The sequence below is a fragment of the Chiloscyllium plagiosum genome, unplaced genomic scaffold (genome assembly GCF_037043375.1).
Source record: "Chiloscyllium plagiosum isolate Xiang-an unplaced genomic scaffold, Cpla_swu_hap1 HiC_scaffold_34, whole genome shotgun sequence".
Classification (NCBI taxonomy): Eukaryota; Metazoa; Chordata; class Chondrichthyes; order Orectolobiformes; family Hemiscylliidae; genus Chiloscyllium; species Chiloscyllium plagiosum.
This window is the reverse complement of record NW_028270172.1, coordinates 25,927,180-25,949,430: the sequence shown is the minus strand read 5'-3', so window position 1 is coordinate 25,949,430 and position 22,251 is coordinate 25,927,180. Positions and strand designations below refer to the sequence as shown.

At 38.8% G+C, this 22,251-nt stretch overlaps 2 protein-coding genes across 8 annotated transcripts in view; one reads left to right on the top strand and one right to left on the bottom strand.

Annotated features, from left to right (window-relative positions):
- Nucleotides 1-21,715, top strand: part of pdcd6 (programmed cell death 6) — a 26,934-nt gene extending 5,219 nt beyond the window's left edge. Inside the window, exons 2-6 of one of the 5 annotated variants that reach the window (XM_043719322.2) lie at nucleotides 8,898-8,959; nucleotides 10,642-10,686; nucleotides 11,623-11,775; nucleotides 17,791-17,900; nucleotides 20,960-21,715. In XM_043719322.2, coding sequence (XP_043575257.2) covers nucleotides 11,625-11,775; nucleotides 17,791-17,900; nucleotides 20,960-21,058 — 360 coding nt within the window. In that variant the 5' untranslated portion in view covers nucleotides 8,898-8,959; nucleotides 10,642-10,686; nucleotides 11,623-11,624 and the 3' untranslated portion in view covers nucleotides 21,059-21,715. Of the gene's footprint in view, nucleotides 1-8,897; nucleotides 8,960-10,641; nucleotides 10,687-11,622; nucleotides 11,782-17,790; nucleotides 17,901-20,959 lie in introns of all 5 variants that reach the window. The other 4 variants (XM_043719321.2, XM_087978562.1, XM_043719323.2 and 1 more) reach the window with 4 other exon arrangements.
- The window catches only part of anks6 (ankyrin repeat and sterile alpha motif domain containing 6), a 74,444-nt gene continuing 53,067 nt past the window's right edge, over nucleotides 875-22,251 (bottom strand). The window contains exons 15-17 of one of the 3 annotated variants that reach the window (XR_015752844.1): nucleotides 13,316-13,374; nucleotides 5,074-6,564; nucleotides 893-1,011 (exon numbers count right to left, since the gene is read on the bottom strand). Coding sequence is in view for 1 of the 3 variants with exons in the window: in XM_043719317.2 (XP_043575252.1) it covers nucleotides 1,010-1,011 (2 nt within the window). In the remaining 2 variants the exon portion in view is untranslated. Of the gene's footprint in view, nucleotides 1,012-5,073; nucleotides 6,565-13,315; nucleotides 13,375-22,251 lie in introns of all 3 variants that reach the window. The other 2 variants (XR_006315910.2, XM_043719317.2) reach the window with 2 other exon arrangements.

Here is a 22,251-nt window from a genome sequence, read left to right as displayed (position 1 = left end):
ACCCCCCTCTCCCCTCACCCCCCCCCCTCCCCCCCTCCCGTCCTGCCCCCCCCCCCCACCCCCCCCCTCCCGTCCTGTCCCCCCCTCCCCCCATTCTACCCCACCCCCCCCGGTCTGGGTGGATTGCTCTTCAGAGGATCGGTTGGGCCAAAAAGGCCTGCTTCAACAGTCTAAGTAATGTAAACAAAATCTATCTGGATCCTCCCTGGCCTCAACAACACCCCCCCCCCCCCCCCCACCCCCCCCCCCCCCCCCAATCCTCCGCACCCCCCCATCCCTCCCCCCCAGCCTTTTCCTTCTCCCCCCCCCCCCCCCCCCCCCCATCTTTGGGGGAAATAGTGAGCGCCCTCTCCCACTGTTCATCACCGGGGAAGGACTGAACCCCCTCAGATGGATCTCTGGAAGCAAGGATGTGGGAGATGAGAGAGAGACTGGACCAGTGGGTTCCTCGAATGATTACCAAAGTATTCCTCATGTACTACCTATTCTCTTTGCCCTGAACAATATTTCTTAATCAAACTTGCTGAAGGAATTGAGCTTGTTTATAAATACTTTGTGTGCAAAATTATTGCCTTTCTCACATTAGTTCATTAACTGTGACAGTACTTTGTACTATCCTGATAATGTTCCCTTCCTCTGGGGTGCAACTTGGTGGATTTCCCTCTGTTGGGATGGATGTTTGAACAACTCCTTTCATCATCTTTTGCATTTGGAACGGGCAATTATGCTGCACCTTTCAGATCCTCTTACTGAAATTTGCACAGTGCTTTTCAGAGTCTTACTGTTTCCTTTTATTTAGCAACCTTTAGGTGTTCAAATCACTTCACAGGCAACAAATTACTTTTGAATGGTTGTCATTGTTATTCAGGGAACACAGCCACCAGCTGGTTTACAAATTTTCAGACTGCAGTAAGCTAAATAAATGGTTACATTTTTCGAGGGTAAAGTTTGGTCCCTTCATCTGGAGTATTGCCTTACTTTTGTTCAGAGTCCTGTTGAATCTATTATGTTCTGCAGAGGAGTGAAAGGAAACCAAAGTTAATGTCTCATCCAATCATTTATACCATAGATAACATAGTATTCCTTCAGAACTCAGTTGCAGATGTTCTGCAAGGTGGAGAGTTTGAAGCTTTACTCCTAGCCAGAGGCAAATTCAGAAGTGTTGATCAATGCACAACAGGTCAACTAGTATCCGAACAAATTTCTAATTGCTGGCTACAGTCATACTGCAGGTGAACATAGGAACATAGTATATAGTTGATGGAGTAAGTCATTCAGCCCTTCGCAAGGTTACCATCCAATATAATCATGACTGATCATCAACTGGGTACCTTTTCCAGTTTCTTCATGTATCCTTTGATCCCTTCAGTCCTAAGATGGACATATTCCTTGAAAGCCTTCAATGTTTTGGTGTCACCAGTTTCTTGTGGCATAACATTCCATACTCTGGGTGAAGAAGTTCCTCTTCATCTCTGTCCTTTCTTAGTGCCCCCAAATTCAAAGGTTATCAAGAATATTCATCCTGCATCTACTGTGTATAATCCTATTAGACTTTTATCGGTTTCTGACATCTCTCAAAAGTAGCTTTTGAAGCAAAAATGAAGTTGCCATAGTCTGAGGGTTGTGCTCCCATTAAAGAGATAGTTGATGGTGAGTTTAACTGAGGGTCACCACATTGCAACCAAGGGGCAAGTTTGAGAAGATGGGACATTTATGGAACCACAGCCAGTACATGGCTGGAACCGGCACTTTTGGCGTCACTCTGCATTGCAAACCAGCTACCTAGCCAACTGAGCTAACCAACCCCAAGTAGTTTTTGAAATGAATTCACACAGGTAAGAATGATGCAGTTTGGAATAGAACTTTAGGGTAATGCAGAAACAATTGGCAGCACTGTCATTTTGTTTCTTACAACCCCGCTTGTTCCTAAAAGAGAACCCCTCAAAAGTGAGTAGGGAAAGAGATGAAAGAGAAGACTGAAGAAAGTGACTTTGAGAAGATTTGTAGCTCGGGGTGAAGATATGGATGTCAGTTTGCTCGCTGAGCTGGAAGGTTTGTTGTCAGACTTTTCGTCACCATGACTAGGTAACCTCATCAGTGAAAGTGACTAAAATGATGAAATCTAAGAAGTGCACATGGACTTAAATGTGAAGCCCTGCCAGGATTCTACTGGACTCATGTGATTTAATCACTGGCTGTAGTGGTGACACATTGTGCAAATCTAGAAGATTGAGGCCATTGTTTCGCTATTTGGTAATGTCTGTTATTTCAGGACATTTGAGCAAATTAACTTACATTTCAATATCAAATGAGATGGTCAATTTCCATACTAAAATTTATCTTTTTAAACTTTTAACAGTTATATCTGTAAAGATCTAAAGAAGAACTATATTGCTAAAGTCTGGTTACGGCAGTGGTTTAATTTGCTTATAAAGACTTTTAAATTGGAGCTATGCTGACTGCTGCAAAATTTATAATTTCAGTAGCTAGGATATTACCTTGTACTAGAAGAGAAAGAAATGTAAATTTTGATATATACTTGTAGATTTTTTTAAAAGTCTTAATCCACTATTTGAAATTTTCAGACTAAAGGGATTGAGCGTAAATGAGATGTGAGGAACCAATAACATAAGCCTGTTGTTTTTGAAGAAATGGAATTGTTTAGCTGTAACATGATTGTGTGGGATGCATTTTATGTAATACTCTATGGATTTATTCATGTAGATGTAAAACGTACAACATTGAGTCATATCAAAATAATCCATACTTTGAACTTGTTCTATGCTGCAGTGCAGTGGGAACAATCTAATTGGCTTCAATGAAAGGAAGTAAGTTAATAAGGTTTGCCTCTCTGCCATCTTCATGACATGTGGAACAACCTGCTTGTACTGGGTATCTGAAGATATATTCATACCCATTGTTTGCATTTACATTCAAATTAAAATTTTGGAGTAATGCTGAACTTCTAGTCCCCAAGTAAAGACTTGCATGTTTTGCATGAGGCACTAGAGGGAAGTTAATACCAATGGGACTCTAGAATTAGTTTCCTCTTCACAGGAACTAGGGGAAAAAAAACAACGAAATGCTTTGGTGGTTTAATTGTAAATTCCCTTGACAGGTTAGGGTGGAAGATAATGTTTGCATTTTTTCTGCTGTAAGTTATGAGTTTATGCTTGCTGCTGTAAATTGGTGCTGAATTCTGATGCTTTACCAAGTGGATAGTGGGAGAATTTTTAGATAATGCAAAGTTAAGAATCCAACAACACTAGTTATAATTCAACAGGTTTATTTGGAAGCACTAGCTTTCTTTGTTGTATGGGGAGGATGTATTTTTAATTTTCTCACAGTACATTGGTGAACCCCTTGTGATTTCAGAAAAAGATTTACAAGGATGTTGCCAGAGTTTGAGGGGGAGGGGTTTCAGCTATAGGAGGAAGCTGAACAGACTGGGGCTATTTTCCCTGGAGTGTTGGAGGTGAGCAGTGACCTTTTGTAGAGGTTAATAAAATTGAGTGGCATGGATAAGGTAAATAGACAAAGTCTTCCCTGCGGTGGGGGGAGTTCAAAACAAGAGGGCATAGGTTTAAGGTGAGAGGGGAAAAATTTTAAAAGGAATCAAAGGGGCAATTTTTTCATGCACAGGGAGGTGCATATATGGAATGAGCTGCAGAGTAAGTGGTGGAGGCTGGTACAATTACAACATTTAAGAGGCATCTGAGGGTAAATGAATAGGAAGGGTTTCGAGGGGTATGGGCCAAATGCAGACAAATGAAACTAGATTAATTTAGGATACTGGTCGGCATGGACGAGTTGGAATAAAGGGTCTGTTTCCATGCTGTATATCTCTAGACTCTCTCAAACCTTTTGAAGATTGATGTTTTTGGGATCTTGCATTTTTATTTCTTTTTGTGGCTGAGTGTTATTCTGAGTTGGGATTATATTTATTTTAAAAATTGGCGAGTGCATTCTTTCAGTAACAGAGTTTCTCCACCAAGTCTTTGTTTGATATTTAGGTGGTTATTTTCTTGCAGTTGCTAAGTAACGCTGGTTGCTTTGGGACTACCTCTCTCGATCAAAGAGGCACTGTGAAGACTTAAGTAACAGAAGTTGTTTGATATTTTAATGTGGTTTGACCACATAGTGGAAATAGAATTAGTCAGTAAAACCGTGTATCTTAATGATTCATTTAAATATGAAACACGGGTCTGAATCCAGCCGAGGCTGCAGGTTTAAATATCTATTTTGTGGCCACCAGAAAAGCTAGTGCAGAAAGCCAAGAGAATGATCCCACTAAATCAAAAAGACTTATGATTTTAGATTGCTAATGTCCCTTGTAAACTAAACTCTTTTAAGAAATATTTCTGTGTTGGGAGCATAATTGAATATATCCAAAATGACTGCCTATAACAAATAAATTGAAGCAATGATTTTGCTACTGTAAGTAAAAATTGAAATTGAACACGCTGTAAAATTACAAGTCTTCTAAGTGCATTTTAAATGATCTAGTTCTGTAATTGAAATTAAATTTCAGATAAACAGCGTTAGTTTGTAGACTTGTTCTAATAATGTGAGAGAGATTACCGTATAAACTGCTACACATTCCAACTTGGGCTATTTACCTGTCTGGTGATGCATGTGTCCTGAGTTGTATTAATTCCCTATAATTGTCCCAGTCTCACTTTAAAGAGTGTTGATTAATTTTAAAGACCCTCCATTTTATTGTCTGACAGTTAATCAGAATATTTACCTGATATTCACAAGTTAAATGTACACGTGTTAAAGATACACGTTGATAATGAGAACAATCAAAGCTCAACTGCATATCAAGAAGAAAGCGGTTATGTCTGCATGGGTCTGGTTGGTTACCAGGTTATATATTTTTAAAAGTACATGCTGATTTAATCTAATAGAATCTCGCCAACCTTCACTGTAATGAATATCCTTGACACCACAAGTCTCAACCTCTGCACACCCCAATCTGGACTAAACCATTCTTGTGGACATTTGCTTTTAACTCTGGTAACCTATATAGAACCTCCATTTCAAAATATCTTTCATCATTGTCTTTATTACCTGATGGAATGTATTGTTCATTATGATAACCGTGCCCATCTGTGTCTGAGGATGATTGTTCTTGATTGTGGTTGAGGTTTAAACTTAAGTTCTAATTTCCAGACCAATGTACTTGCTGTTTGTCATATTCACTTCCATACTTTCATTCTCTTGATTTACAGGTTTCTTCACGGTCTGTATTTATGACCATAACTCTTTTGAAGTTTCCATCATGTAGATAGAATGACTAAAAAGGCATTTAGCATGGTTGCCTTCATTGCTCAGACCTTTGAGTATAAGTGATGGATTGTTTCATTGAAATTGCACAGGATGTTGGTGAAGCTTCTTCTGGAGTACAGTGTCCAGTTCTGGTCTCCTTGTTATAGGAAGGATATTATTAAGCTGGAGAGGGTTCAGAAGATTTTACCAGGATGTTGCCAGGAATGTATAGTTTGAGTTATAAGGATAGGCTTTCCCTGGAGTCTGAGGTTGACTGGTAACCTTTATAGAGGTTTATAAAATCATCAGGGGTATAGATAATGGCAGGTGGCTTTTCCCTAAGGTGGGGGATTTCAAGGCTAAGGGGCATATTTTTAAGGTGAGAGGAGGAAGATTTTAAAAAAGACATGATGGGCGATTTTTCTTTTGCACCGTGGTTTATGTGTGGAATGAACTTCCAGAGGAAGTGGTAAAAGTTGGTGCAGATACATGTTAAAAGATATCTAAATAAATGTATGAATAAGAAACTTTTGGAGAGATATGGGCCAAGTGCATGCAGATGGAACTAGATTGGTTTAAGATTATGGTTAGCATGGACTGTTGGACTGAAGGGTTTGTTTCCATGTTATATGATTTGATGACTCTGATTCTGTCTAATTCATTTTTGTGCTTTTAAGATTGCAACTACCATTTTATTGATTGACATGCTGGTTTTATAATTTAAGATTTATAATTTAATGCGCTGACTTGATAATTTGTGTACTGTTGCTGCAATGAATTGATTAGTTATCGCCTCTTCAAGATGGCGGCAATTGCTTTGGGAGTGTTTGGTTTCTCATCCCAGGGCTTGGGCACTCGTCGGCACTGTGCAATGGAGCTGGCTGCATCCATATTATTTTATACATCTTCTTCATTTGGTGGCATGGCTGTTTCATTGTCTTTGTACAGTTCTTTTTCCCACTGGGGAGTTGGCTAGGGCTGGGCCCCATGCAGCCCCAGATCCATGGCTGGCACTGGCACTGTGGTCGCAGAGACTTCAGCAATGTCTGGAGGGAAAGCAGAAGGTATGAGACCAGGCCTTTGGCTCCAGCTTGGACAGGAATGGTGGCAATGGTGGAGCCAAGCTGGTGACAGATGTCAGAATCCATTACAGAAACCAGCTGTTGTCGAGCAGCGGAGGGTAATTAGAAGAGGGAAAGATGAACACTGTTGCAGTAAAGTCTTGCATTGTAGTCATTGGTGATGGTGGTGGAGCTTGGTGCCATTTTGTGTTTTATATACACGTGTCTAAATCTAAAAATAATCAAATTGAGCAAAATGAAATGGTGCAAACCAGGTTGAGAGGTTTCAAAGCAAGATTCCAGGAATTTATGGTATTTTAAGATACTAAGATGCATATATTAAAAATAACAAATGCTCTTGAACAGTGTGTTCAGTGTACAAAGGATACATTTAATTGGGTGCAAGCCAATGTATCAGTTTGTAAAATTACTGACCTAGGCATCTGCAGATTTCTTTAGTCTTAAAATGCTTTGATATTTGTTGTTTATATAGATCACCTCAAATGTCTTATTGCACAAATTAAGAGCCAAAGTTTTCATAATTTTTTCTGGACTTAAAATTAAACAGATAAATGGTATTATTACTGATGGAACCTGTGCTCATCTTGGGGAAACTTGAGTTTCTGATCATATTAATATTGCTGATTCTAAGTAATCATAGCTATTCCACACTTTGCGCTCATCTTGCTGCAATCAAACACTAGAAATTTGAAGGTTTCCAGTCATAGTTGAGGGGAAATGTTTTGCAGTGATCTAAATACTTTGCCTATTTCTTACTGATTCATTTATTAGGCTTTGTTCTTCTATCCAGTTCTCTTCCCCTCCCCCCCCAAACAAAAACGGAGAGTTCACTAATAATCAAGGAAGATGCTATGCTTTCTTTTAACATAACTTATCTATAGCCTACTTTTATTTTTAAAATTTCACTACTTTCATTCCATAGAATCATTATGAACAAAGACACGGTGCTACCATGTGGTCCCATAAACCTGCAGTCTTGACCAAGCTGCCTGCAGGGACAGTGTCAGAAAAAGTGTTTTGCCAATTAGGCAAAGTGTGTAAGGAATAATGTACAGGTTATTCTGGTATAGCACGTGTTTCGTCAGTGTGAATTGGCTATAACGCAGTTGACTAATTGTGGATGCTGTTTGGATAACACATTTTCTACTGAACAAGTAAAGTGATTTTCAATAGTAGTCTTTTACAGCGGTTTTCCATCGCACAATTTTCTATAGCATGGGTTGCATAGGAATGTGACTGTCGCGTTGTAACAGAATGACTATAGCAATGTTACCAGATGAGAAAAGGGAATTGGCTTCTCTTTCTTTGACATCCCTCTTTATTTTTAAATTTTTTTCGTGTTTTCAGCATAATTAACTAGATCAAAAATTAGATAGCCAAGTTTTATTAGGTTTACTTGTGTGCGCGAAAGAGAAATTGAATTCATAGTAACCCTTTAAAAAATAAGACCACAACATTAAACGCATGCACGGGCACTAATAATACAGGTCGTTCTCCTATAACGCGTGTTTCATTAGTGCAAATTGGCTATCACGCAATTGGCGAATGGGCGCGCTGTTTTTAAAGCGCAAACTCTTAAAGCGTGTTGACTATAATATGATTGCAACATCAACACTTTAAATGCTGTTATTATTGCATGATTTTTATATAGCGTGGGGTCTCACAAGAATGCAACCATCGCATTATACTACCTGTAAGTTTAAAAAGTGCAAGGAGACGATATTTAGTACAGACAGAAATATATAGGCAGTTGCAGTTTGGCATTCTTGAGATGATTTCCCCGAGTTTAAACTGTTTAGCGGTTGTCTGTCTTGCAGATATCCTTGAGCTCTTGACAAATGGCTATTTTTCCAAATTGCTTTTTACTGGCTCTGCTTAAGGTCAAGGGATAGAGAGGGGATATCTTATTTTTTTCTCTCTGCTTTGCTTCTCAAAAGCAGTTGCCTTAAGTACAATTGCTTTGCAGATTCTGACTTTTTTTTCCAAACTGGATGAACTGCAGGTGACTTTTATCTCGATGAGCAACTTCTATTTAGGTAGGGTGGCCTCTTGTGGCACAGCCGTAGTGCCTACCCCTGACTAAGAAGTCAAGGTTCAAGTCCCTCCTGTTCCAGAAGTGTGTATTAACATCGTTGAACAAGTTGTTTAGAAAAATAGATTAAATTAGAATGCTTTCCAGTTGGTATGAATAAACTAGGAGATAGAGATCAGTTTCAGTGCTTTTTCATAACTATGTTCATTTCAGCTCAAAATGACTTGTTTAACCAGCTTGGCTCAACCTGATCACAGCTATTTTGATTTGGTATTTATGCTCTTTTAAATAGCCACTTTAGTTCATGCAGGTCTTGAATATGAATTTTGTGTGATGGAAGTTACATATTGATAAACTATTTCTATCAAAGTTTGGGAGAAGATTTGTAGCTCGGGTGCTCGTTGTGGTTCTGTTCGCCGAGCTGGAAATTTTTGTTGCAAACGTTTCTATCAAAATTGTAACTGATGCTACGTTTTCGAGCATTACTCATGGCAGCCCTGTGCTTATTTCAGAGTTGATAGAGACCGAAGTGGTGTTATATCTGAAAGTGAGCTTCAGCAGGCTTTATCCAATGGTAAGTTCATATAAGCAGTCTTTTATTTCTGTAGTGTCCTTTGAAGAAAGTGCCATTTACCAAGTATCATGGCACTGAAGCAATATTTCATGATAGTGAGATAAATGGAAAGATAGCAATGCTGGCTTTTATATAAAGCTTATATAAATGTACTGGATTGCAAATTTTTTAAAATGCAAAATAAAACTGAGTAGAGTTCATATTTGCTTAGAATTAGTTTGATTTGGCTTTCATGTGTAAATCTTACTACGAGGCATTTAATTTTCTGATTTCTCTAATTTTCTCTGTTCATTAATTTTTCATATTTTTTATCTGATATATGATCAAAGCTTAAATGTGAACTGTTGGTTATGAGATCACTTATGTCTGTCTATTACATGTTGTTACTACTCAGCATGCAAATAGTCCTGTTTAGTAGCTTCACAGGATTGGAATTTCATTTTTAGATTTTTTTGGTTCTTCCTTGTTTCCGCATGTCCATCTCCAATTAGTTTGAAATCAGTTCAGACAATGCAGTGGATTGTACCGGCAATATGGAGACCGGGTTTCAGTCCACCAGGATTGTGTGGTTGTCGTTCTTTTTAGTACTATCGTGGGCTGATATATCTGTTCATAGACTGGTGAGCCTAAGATCAGGTATATTTTTTCCTGCTTGGTTCCCTCACCACTTCCTGTAGGCAGGCCCAGTCTAGCAGCCATATCCTTAAGGACTTGGTTAGTGTGGTCAGTAATGGTGCTACAGAGCCACTTTTGGTGATACACATTGAAGTCCCCTTGCCTCCCCAAGTGCATCTCTAGATTTGTTCAGTATGGAGAATTAATACATCAACTGGGAGTGGTAGATGGTAATTACGTGGTTTCCTTGTCCTTATTTGATCCTTATGAGACATCATGGGCTCCATAGTCCATGTTGAGCACTCAGGGCAATTGCCTCCTGACGTATACCACTCCACAGCCTCTGGAAGATCATTTTGGAATTATTGAAAGTTGGGCAAACGTAAATCAATTCAGTACCGTTTTGATCTAACTGCAAGATACATGAATTTTCCTGTAAACTGGGTGGAAGATGTCTCCGAAATATTTCCTCATCAGCGTACTCACTTTTTTTCTGTTACCTATAAGATTAAGTTCTTTGTGGTGGATAATTATTTTGGTTTATATGTAAAACCAAGTAAATCCTGTTGTGATAGAATTGTGGTGAATATAATCCAAATATTTTAGCAGTACTGAAGAACCAGGGCTGAAGGCTTGAGGTGATTTATCTGTAATTGAAGTTGCCAGATTTAAAGAGAGTTGCATAATTTGTCACTTCCATTCTCTATCTCATTGCTCCATCCCTGTCTTTGACCTTCTACAGTTCTCTCATAAAGCCCAATGTAAGCTCAAGGAAATTAAGAACCAGGTTGTTCACTCTTGGAGGAAAGGGGTATTAGTTAAAATTACAATTTGGCATGACTGTTACTTTTTGATTAGGCAAACAACACCAATCACAGCATGGATGTTTTGTTGAATTTAGGAATGAGAGGTTGAAGTGCAAAAGTAAACGTTACTTCTAGGGCATCTTCATGTTCCCTAGGAGTGAATTGCCCACTTGCTTTTTCAATTGCGGTTGGTTGCAAGAAAGAAAACTAAAAGAAATTTATATTGTTCCAAAAATAAGTCAGTTTTTTTTCCTTTGATAGGAACATGGACACCTTTCAATCCAAAGACTGTCCGGTCCATCATAGGTAAGGATCTGTTTATCCCATTTCATTTGTTGATGATAATTACAACTGACTATTAGCAAAAGTACTACTATTGTAATGTTATTTAGCAGCTGGAAAAAGCCTTGTATGAAATGCAGGAGGGAAAATGGGAAAGTATCCAGATAGAACGTGGGAGGGGGGAATGTATTGCTATTCGGGAATCACAGTAGGTTAATGGCTGTGAAACTGATCTTTTCCAAAGGATTAGATCTATAACATAAAATTTATCTTTTGTATTGCAAACTATCTGTTCCAAGTCTGGATTCAAGCTTACTTTTGTTCGATGATCTTCATTAATTGATTAATACAACCAAATTCCTGATTCTGTTTAGTCATGATAGTGGATAATACTGAACAATTATTAAGCTTGTTGATCAATTAATAATAAACAAAATTAAAGGAAGAGTCCTTTTTAAAACCCAGACAGATGTCCATTTGTTAATTTGAAATTGTTTCCAGTATAAATCTGTAGTCCATTCCTAGCTTATTGCCTCAAGGAATAAAAAGATAGAAATATAGTGTGGGCACTACTGTGGAAGATGGGAAAATCAAGATGAGTGTTTGTTTTGACAAGGTTTATATTCTCTGAAGTTTCCAATCTACCTTTGTTAGTTCACTAGGAGTTGAGTAGTAATTATTGAGCATAGCTCTTTTACCTGAGTTCAAATTCAATTCCAGTTTTCTTTCACTAATTGTAAAGATATGAATTGAAATACAGTTGTATAGTCTTAACTCGCATTTGGTGAAATATTTAGTACTTGACAGGTTGTCAGCATGCTTTTATTCTTTATGGCTAAAATGTCACTTAATTCTCTCCTTTTGTATTTAATTTGATCTTCTAATGTTAATGTTAACTAATATGGCTGCACAATAAATGTCATTACACAATTGCACATTTTAATTTTATTGCAAACACAGGAATGTTCGACCGGAATAATAGAGGAGGAGTGGATTTCAATGAATTCATGGGTCTTTGGAAGTACATAATTGACTGGCAGAACATCTTTCGAACATATGACCGGGACAACTCTAACTTCATTGACAAAAACGAACTTAAACAGGCATTATCAGGTTTTGGTCAGTTGCTTAAGAATTTGAGTGATAAGTTGATTAGTTTTAATGTAAAGTTGTGATAAGCAGCAAGTAGGATTACAGAAACTTTGTTTTAGAATGCTGTTTAGTAAACTAGAGGAGTGACCTTCAAGAATAGATAAAGGAATAAAACAGGAAACTACTGACCACTCTAATTTCAGTGGTGGGGAAACTTTTGGAAGCATTTCTGAGGGATAGAATTAATTGCATTTAGAGAGGATGGGATTAATCAAGAATACTCAGCATGGTTTTTGTTAAGGGGAGACCATGTCTTACTGACTTGATTGAAATTTTTGAAGAGGTGACTAGGTGAGGGGAATGCTTTTAGTCTGCTTGGACTTCAGCAAGGCTTTGGATAAGGTCCTGCATGGAAGACAATTAAAAGAGAGTCTATTTGATCCAAGGACATTTGGTAAATTGAATCCACTGTTGCCTGAGTGGCAGAAGCATAGTGTGTTAGCTGAGAGGTGTTTTTCTGACTGGAAGGCTTTGTCCAGTGGGGTCACAAAGGTCAATGTTGGGGCCTTGTTTGTGGTTTTATATAAATGACTTAGACTTAAATGTGGGTGAGTTGGTATGTAAATTCGCTAATATGAGGTGTTAAATAATGAAAGCTTTAGATTACAGGAGAATGTAGATGGGCTATCAGTGGTAAATAGATTTCAATCTGTGTACATCAAGATTAATGCAATACCACTAACACAAGAGAATATGTGATGAACATTAGGACCTGGGAAGCACTAGTTCAGAGAGACCCATATGCATGTACACTGGTCCCTTAAGGTATCAGGGCAGCTGGATGAAGTGATTGAGAAGGTATATATGGGATACTTGCTTTTATAAGTCGAGGCATGAGAGTTTAAAAGCAGGGATATTATGCTGGAACTGAATAAAATGTTCGGCCACAGCCAAAGTATCATGTGCAGTTCTGAAATGCACATTACAGGAAGTGTGAGAAAGCACTGGAGAGGGCGCATAGATGATTTACTAGAATGGGCAGAAGAGTTTCAATAATGAAGGGAAATTGGACAGACTGGGGTTGTTTCCTTAGTATAGATGAAATTGAGAGGGGACACGAATGAGGTGTATAAAATAATGAGGGGCATAGATAGGGTAGACGAATAAACTTTTTTTTTCCTTTGATTTGGAGATCAGTAACTGGGGCCATTTAATTTAAGGTAAAGAGCAGATGGTTTCGGATGATGGAAACTTTTACACCCAGAGTGTGTTGGGAATCTGGAATTCATTGCCTGTAAGGGTGGTAGAGGCAGAATCTCAACATTTAAGAAGCAATTAGATGTATACTTGCAATGCTAAGGTATACATGGCCATATACCAAATGCTAGATAATTGGATTGGATGTTTTTGATTATGGATACAATTGGCTGAAGGACTTTTTTTCTGTTCTGTAGATCTCTAACATCATAATGAATTACAAGTCTGTTAGTCAGTAAGGGTTGTTGAGAAGTTTTTAATTGATGAGAAGTTAAGGTGGAAATGTAACATTTGAAATTCATACCTTTAAGTCCTTTTCTTTGATCTGAGGATGTTTTCTGCAGTTGTCAAAACTCCAATGTTCTATTGTATAATTGCAGAAATAGTATTTTGAGAATGCAATCAAAACACAATGAAAGCCCCTTCATCCACTGTAGCTAAACTGACCAGTTACATATTTCGGTTTCGTAACTCGGAGAAGTCTCTTACTTGTCCACTATTGTTTTGGTTGCATTTTGAAACCTAATATTAACCTAGTTTAAACAAGTTTTACAAACCTAGCTAATGGTAATACCAGACAAGTCTGATCCTAAAATGGACCTGGCTTGACAGATCAAAGTTTAACTTCTGCAGCTGGTGGTGGTTTGTCACTGAAACAGATTCACTTGACACTGCAGATGTACTTTAACAACCATCTAATTAGGTCAGTACCGTAGCACAGTGGTTAGAACTGCTGCCTCACAGCACCAGGGTCACTGGTTCAATTACAGCCTTGGGCGATTGTCTGTGTGGAGTTTGCACATTCTCCTTGTGTCTGCATGGGTTTCCTTCGGGTGCTCTGGTTTCCTCTATTTTCCATCTATACTAAGGAAAACAACCCCAGTCTGTCCAAAGATGTGCAGGTCAGGTGAATTGGGCATGTTAAGTTGCCCATAGTGGTAGGTGCACTAGTCAGAGGGAAATAGGTCTGGGTGGGTTACTCTTCGGAGGGTCGGTGTGGACTTGTTGGGCCAAAGGGCCTTTTTCCACACTGTAGGGAATCTAATTATTACACAAGAATAAAATCAAAGTTACACATCTAAGATGGTTGTAAAGATCTTAACACAAAAAGCAAAAGTTTCAATCTGTTCCTAGCTACACTCCTTTTACAGGTACTCAATTCTAGAAAATCTCCACTTCTGTCTCAACCCTTTGAACTTCTAGTTCCCTTCGCTTGGATTATAGTTTTTTTTTTCCAAAGTCTACTGCCATGAACCTTTCTCAATTTTGCGCTCACAATCTTTTAATTTTAAATCATTTCTCTCCACACTCAATGTGGATGCTTCAGACTAGAAACTACTTCTGATAATGTGACTGGTTTCCTGAACTGAAAATCTTGATTCTCCTGCTAGTAGAAAAAAATCTCTTCTGAACTAAGACCTTGAACCTAAATAGCCTTAATGTTTGTTTATTTGTCATAATATTATAAGCATTTTATTTATACCACCAAGTTTGGTAAGCAGTCAGCTGAAATCTTTTGCTGCCTTAGAAATTCTTATTTAGGTAATTTCAAATTATTTCCTGACTTGGTTTTTAAAAATAACTTTCAGGACCAAATTGTTGTCCATCCCCAATTGCTTGTGAACTCAGCTATGATTGAATGGCCTAATTTCTGCTCCTATGTTTTATGAGTAGTTTGCTAGGCCATTTCAGAGAGCATTGTAATTGTCGACCTGTTGAACTAGCCCTGGAGTTGTTAGTCAGACCAGGTAAGAATGGCAGATTGCCTTCCCCAAAGGACATTAGTGACCAAATGTGTTTTTACAACTATCGATTGTTTCATTGCCACCATTACTCAGACCAGCTTTCAATTCTTTGTGAATTCAAGTTCCACCAACTACCATGGTGGAATTTGAATGTGTCTCCACAACATTAATCTGGGCCTCTGAACTACTCATGCAGTGACACTGCCATTGCCCTTAGTTTTAGGAATGTACCTTTGTAATGTAATAAAGATGTCACAGCTCTGTTGTATAATTGGTTCTGAAAGTGTGGAAATAAATGTTATAAGTCTCATTCCTTGCAGTTTATTTACTTGTAATTGGCTACATTTCTGTACTTGCTGAGATAAATAAAGCCTGGATAGCTTTTAAATAATAGATGGCAGTTATAGGAAGGGGATAAAGCCGTAGTTATAGTCAGATAGATGGGTTAACTCCAGGAAAGGTAGGAGTCTCCTATGGCTATCCCCATTTCAAAAATTATGCTGTTTTGGAAAATATACGGGGTGATGGACTCTCAGGGGAATGTAGCACGAACAGCCAAGTTTCTGGTATTGAAACAGGCTCTATTGTAATGAGGGGTATGTTGGTTCCAAGCGATCAATTGTGATGAGGGAGTGTGTAGTCAGATGCATAGACAGGTGTTTCTTCAACCAGCAGTGAAAAAATCCGAATCCTTGGAGCCAGGGTCAAGCATGTCTCGGAGGGTGCTGAATGTTCTCAAAGGGGAGAGGGACCAGCAGGAAGTCATTGTATACATTGCTACCAACGATGTAGGAAGGAAAAAGGATGAGAATCTGATGGAAGAATATAGAAAGTTATGCAAAAATATAAAAAAAAGGTTCTCGAGTAGTAATATTTGGATTACTCCCGGTGATAAGTTAGTGAGGGTAAGAATAGGAGGATAGAGGAGATGAATGCGTGGCTGAGGAACTGGTGCATGGGAGAAGGGTTCACATTTTTGGATCATTGGAATCTCTTCTAGGCTGGAAGTGACCTGTACAAAAAGGATGAATAGCACCTGAATTGAAAGGGGACCAATATATTGGCAGGGAGTTTTGAGAGCTGCTCAGGATGATTTAAACTAGTAAGACAGAGGTGTGGGACCCAGGTGAGGAAAGAGATCAATCTGAGACTGGTACGTTGGGAAAGGGAGAGAATCAGACAGTCAGGGACAAAGCAGAAAAAAATGTAGGACTGATAAATTAAACTGCATTTACTTCAGTACAAGAGGCCTAACAGGGAAGCAGATGAACTCTGGGCATTGTTAGGAACATGAGACTGGGATGTCATAGCAATTACAGAAACATGGTTCATGGATGGACAGGACTAGCAGCTTAATGTTCCAGTATACAAATGCTACAGGAAGGATAGAAAGGGAACCAAGAGAGGGGGGGACACTGGCATTCTTGATAAGGGATAGCATTACTGCTGTACTTAAGGAGGATATTCCTGGGAATGCAGCCAGGGAAGTTATTTGGGTGGAACTGAGAAATAAGAATGGGATGATCACCTTATTGGGGTTGTATTATAGACTCCCTAATAGTCGGCAGGAAATTGAGAAACACATTTTTAAAGAGATTTCAGTTATCTGCAAGAATAATACAGTGGTTATGGTAGGGGATTTCAACTTTCCAGACATAGACTGGGGGGACTGCCATAGTGTTAAGGGTTTAGATGGAGAGGAATTTGAGTGTACAAGAACATTTTCTGATTCAGTGTTTAGATGTATCTACTAGAGAAGGTGCAAAGCTTGACCTACTCTTGGGAAATAAGGCAGGACAGGTGACTGAGGTGTCAGCGGGGGAGTACTTTGGGGCCAGTGACCATAATTCTATTAGTTTTAAAATAGCGATGGGAAAGGATAGACCAGATCTAAAAGTTGAAGTTCTAAATTGGAGGGAGGTTAATTTTGACAGTATTAGGCAAGAACTTTCAAAAGCTGATTGGGGGCAGATGTTAGCAGGTAAAGGGATAGCTGGTATATTCCTGTTAGGGTGTAGGGAATGCTGGATGACTAGAGAAATTGAGGTTTTGGTTGAGAGAGGAGGAAGCATGCTCAGAATATTGAGTACACTAGTTGGGAGGTCATGTTGCGGCTGTACAGGACATTGATTAGGCCACTGTTGGAATATTGCGTGCAATTCTGGTCTCCTTCCTATCAAAAAGATGTTGTGAAACTTGAAAGGGTTCAGAAAAGATTTACAAGGATGTTGCCAGAGTTGGGAGATTTGAGCTGTAGGGAGAGGTTGAATAGGCTAGGGCTGTTTTCCCTGGAGCGTCAGAGGCTGAGGGGTGACCTTATAGAGGTTTATAAAATCATGAGGGACATGGATAAGATAAGTAGACAAAGTCTTTTCCCTGGGGTGGGGGAGTCCAGAACTAGAGGGCATAGGTTTAGGGGAAGTGGGGAAAGACATAAAACGGACCTAAGGGAAAACCTTTTCACACAGATGGTAGTGCATGTATGGAATAAGCTGCCAGAAGTAGTGGTGGAGGCTGGTACAATTGCAACATTTAAGAGGCATCAGGATGGATATATGAATAGGAAAGGTTTGGGGGGAGAAGGGCCAAGTACTGGCAAATGGGACTAGATTAAGTTAGTATATCTGGTCGGCATGGACAAGTTGGACTGAAGGGTATGTTTGCATGCTGTATATCCCTGTAGTATTTTTTTCTGTTTAAACACTATTTCTGCACTCTTTTGAAGATCCTGATTCGAACACAACAATCGCAATCCTTGATTTTTGTTAGAGCCTCTAAAATGGAATTGTTGGCTTTACAGGATATGTTTAGGTTTCTGTCTGTACTTTGTGGGTACAACTCCTATCTGTTTGCAGAGAAACTATGCCATTTGTGGTTTGTTTTATTTCAGAAGGGAGAATTCTATGAAAATTAACTTAATTGTTTATATTACTACTTGTGTATTTAGGTATGAAAGTTAAAATGTAACTCTAAATGTCAGTGTCCAACTACAAGATTGTCTCTCAAGTTATTTTTTGCCATTAACCTTTTTAAGGGTACCGTCTGTCCGACCAGTTCTACACTATCCTCCTTAATAAATTTGATCGACAAGGACGAGGCCAGGTAGCCTTTGATGATTTTATTCAGTGCTGCATTGTCTTGCAGGTAAGCTTGAGAGCATTTAATAGTTGTCCAGGCTGTTCAGTGGTTAGAAAAAAGATAACTTAATTTAGAAAACCTAGAAGTAAATCTGAAGAATGGGATTGGGCAAGTAAGATGGGAACTCCTGGTTTTTAGGTGACACTATGGATTAATTATACGATGCATGAACTATCTGTCCATTGGTTGTTATGAGCTCTCCTTCAGCAAACGTAGAAATGATCACAAAAATTAGATTTATCTGAATACTCTGGATAAGAGTTTCACACAGGAATTTTAGTTTGAGATGCATGTTCGTATACCAGTTGTCAAGTACAAAAAAGAAATCGTGAGATTACTTCACCATCCAATAGAAATATTACCTATTGATCATTCAGCACCGATGTAAGTTTTTAAGAGTCATAGAGCTGTACAGCATGGAAACAGACCCTTTGGGTGGGTATGTTGTAATTGTACCAGCCTTCACCACTTCCTCTGGCAGCTTATTCCATTCATGCTCCATGTGAAAAAGTTGCCTCTTAGGTCCCTTTTATTTTTAAACCTATGCCTTTTAGTTTCGGACTCCCCTACCCTGGGAAAAGACCTTACCCATTCACCCTATCCATATCCTTCATGATTTTATAAACCTTTATAAAGATCACCCCTCCGCTTCCCCCTACAGTTCAAAACCTCCAACCCAGGCAAAATACTTTAATCTTTTCTGAATCCTTTCAAGTTTCACAACATCCTTCTGATAGGGAGGGAGACCAGACTTGCACACAGTGTTCCAAAAGTGGCCTAACCAATGTCTTGTACAGCCACAACATGACCTCTCAAATCCTCTACTCAATGTACTGACCAATAAAGGCAAACATATGAAACACTGCCTTCACTATCCTATCTACCTACACTTAAAGGTCTCTTTGTTCAGCAACACTCCTTTTGGACCTTACTATGAAGTGTATAAGTCCTGCCCTGATTTGGCTTTCCAAAATGCAGCACCTCATGTTTATCTAAATTCCATCTGCTAATTCTCAGACCATTGGCCCATCTGATTAAGATTCCATTGAATTTTGAGGTCGCCTTCTTTGCTGTCCACTGTACCATCAATTTTGGTGTCATCTGTAAACTTACTGACCATACCCCCTATGTTTGCATCCAAATTATTTATATAAATGACAAAAAGCAATGGACCCAGCACTGATCCTTGTGGTCACAGGCCTCCAGTCTGAAAAGAAACCCTTTAGCACCACCATCTGTCTCTTACATTTGTGCCAATTCTGTAAACAAATGGCTAGTTCTTCCTCTCTTCCATGTGGTCTAACCTTGCTAACCAGTCCCCCATGAGGAACCTTGTCAAACACCTTACAGGAGTCTACGTAGATCAAAAAACTCAATCAAGTTGGTGAGACATGATTTTCCACACACCAAAGTCATGTTGAGTATCCCTAATCAGTCACTGCGTTTCCAAATACATGTAAATCCTGTTCCTCATGATTCCCTCCAACAACTAGCCCACCATTGATATCAGGCTCACTAGTGTACAGTTCTCTGGCTTTTCCTTACCATCTTTCTTAAATTGTAGTACCACGTTAGCCAACCTCCAGTCTTCTGGCACCTCACCTGTGGCTATCGGTACAAATATATCTCAGCAAGGGTCCCAGCAACCACTTCCCTAGCTCCCCACGGAGATCAAGGGTATACCTGATCAGGTCCTAGGGTTTATCCACCCTTAGATATTTTAAGACATCCAGAACCCCCTTTGTAATACAGGGGAACCTCGATTATCCGACAAGATGGGCGGGCACTATGTCTTTCAAATAGTGCCCACCCCATCTCTGGGGCAGCCCAACTGTACACCAACACGACTACTGTTGCTGCCTTTGTGGGGTAAGTCTTCAAATAGTGTACACAGCCCCAGCCTCCCCCACAACTTTTTGACAGGTTCCACGTTTGCCCTGTACAGGACCATGTTAGATTATCTGGGGAAGGGGGTTTAGGGTACATCCCTTTGTAGAACTCCAGGGAAAGTGTGGGGAGAGAGAGGGCGGGAGGTCAGTCATTTGCTTGCTCAATCACTGTAAACAAAAGCAGTGATCACTGTTGGAAACAAGTCTTTGATGTAACTTTTCTATCGGGACCTTGAGATCTCCTTCGGAAATTCAAATTTTCGGATATTTGGTATTCAGATAAACTAGGTTCTCCTGTATAGACATTTTTCAAGATATCGCTATTTATTTCCCCAAGTTCTCTCTCATCCATATCCTTCGTATGAATCTGTCTGGCATTTATGCTGCACAGAAGCCTCTTCAAACTCTGCTTTGTGCAGTCAGCATATTTATCTTTCCTATCTGTGTGCTCATCTAGATTTCCATTAAATGCATCCAAGGCATTCCAACTATCTATTCTCAAATTCTCTTGAATAATGATAGGTTTTCAGCATTCAGTGGAATCTGCTCCATGATGGTCTTGCATTGTAGCACTCTCGTACTGATAAACTGAACATTGCTTTCACCATTGTTGAGATGGTGCATCCTTGAAATGTACTAAAGCTTTATGTACTACGTTGCTGTTTAACAACTATAACATGGACATAAAGACTGTCCCATTGGACTATCTAGACCTAGTTCGGTTATATGATGAATCAGCGTAAGGTAGAAGCACTACGATTGGCCACTGCAGTGCTTAGAGAAGGAAAGTATCAGTCAGGATTTCTCTTCCTTATCACCATTCAGTGACCACTTGTATCTGCCTAACAGCTGTGTGATGCTGTAAACTTCTGGATAAATTGTTTGTGTCTGCACCTTCACCAGTGTAGAAGAAAAGCTTTGGGAGTTCATTGGTGGAGTTCACTAAGTTTTGATAATGGGATTTCATTTTATGTTAATTATGATTGTGGATTGGAAGCTTGCTCGGATTAAATCAAAATGCGCAATTAAGACCTTTTCTTCGAGATGCGAATAATCAATATAACAAAAGTTCCTGGCTTTTGTCTCTGCTTTTATTTGAAACACTTCACGGTAATACTTGAATCTAAATAGTGCTAGCATGTTGTATATAAAGACTACTTGTTTTTCTTTGTATAGAGACTGACGGATGTATTCAGGCGATATGATACTGACCAGGATGGTTGGATTCAAATTTCGTATGAGCAGTACCTCAACATGGTCTTCACTGTCCTATAAATGTTTAATACTTGACTATAGCCAATTTTGAGTCAGGTGATGCTTGCAAATTATCATATCAAAACTTAAGACTTAATTGAGAACACATGAAAGTTAAACGCTCATGTAAATCTTCAGGCATAATATGCAAGAAAATGTTGACCAATTTCTTTTTTGTAAAATGGAGACATTTAACTCTAATACTGGTAATTGATTTATGCAGACAGATGTGCCATACAATATCCTGTTGCATCTGTGACAAATGGGTTGATAACCATTTTAGATGTACAGTAGCCAAGCTTATCTAGAGCAGGAAAAGGTTTGTTATGCATGGTGCCTTAAGTTAACAATTCAAACTGAGTAAATCTGTAATGCAAACTAAATTTACCAAGGCACAGCTTGCTTAGGTTAGTTTTTTCATTTTAAATGCTTAATATGTTCTTTGTAATTTATATTAAACAAAATTATGTTAATAGTTTTGATGAAATTGTAATGGGAATCTGGTTAAAGCATCATGTAATATGCACAGACCTGAGCCTTTTGTACTTAGCTGGGGAAATGCCATTTATGAAACTTGGTCTGGTATAAGCAAAATGCTGTAAACAAGTAGATGTGCCAAATATTTATCTACTGTAACTTTATAATGCTAACAGAAATAAATCTTACTTTTCAATGTTATCAGAATGGACTTCATGTCTATTTTAACACCATCTTACATTTATTTACTGTCTCTCTCAAGAGAATAAATATGGTCTCCCACATCTTCCTTAGATATGTCTCTTTCGGAATTGACTTTTTTTTTAAACAATCACAACTCTCTTCGATGCTGATTCCACCATCCATGTCAAATTCTATGAAAATGTCAGGTTATGGTTTGAGACGCATGGTGGCAATATCAGGCATTTGTAATGAATGTTGCAAGCTCATAATCCATTAAATAGAATGTTTATTTTTAAAGTCAAATTACAAAAATGACCATTTTGCGTACTCCATTCTAATTGTCCAGTTGCTGTAGTTCTGGATGAGCCATACTACTTCCTTAGTATGGGATTGTATTAAAGTCCTTATGGCTGCAAAGGCCAGTTTCCTTTTGAGCCAGAGTCTTCAGATCCATATTTGTTAGCTTAGTTTTCCCTCCCAAGTATTTACTGCTGTACTGATATCAGTTAACTGGCTGAAAATTAAACTAGGGACTTTGTCTTTAAGGCTGAGAA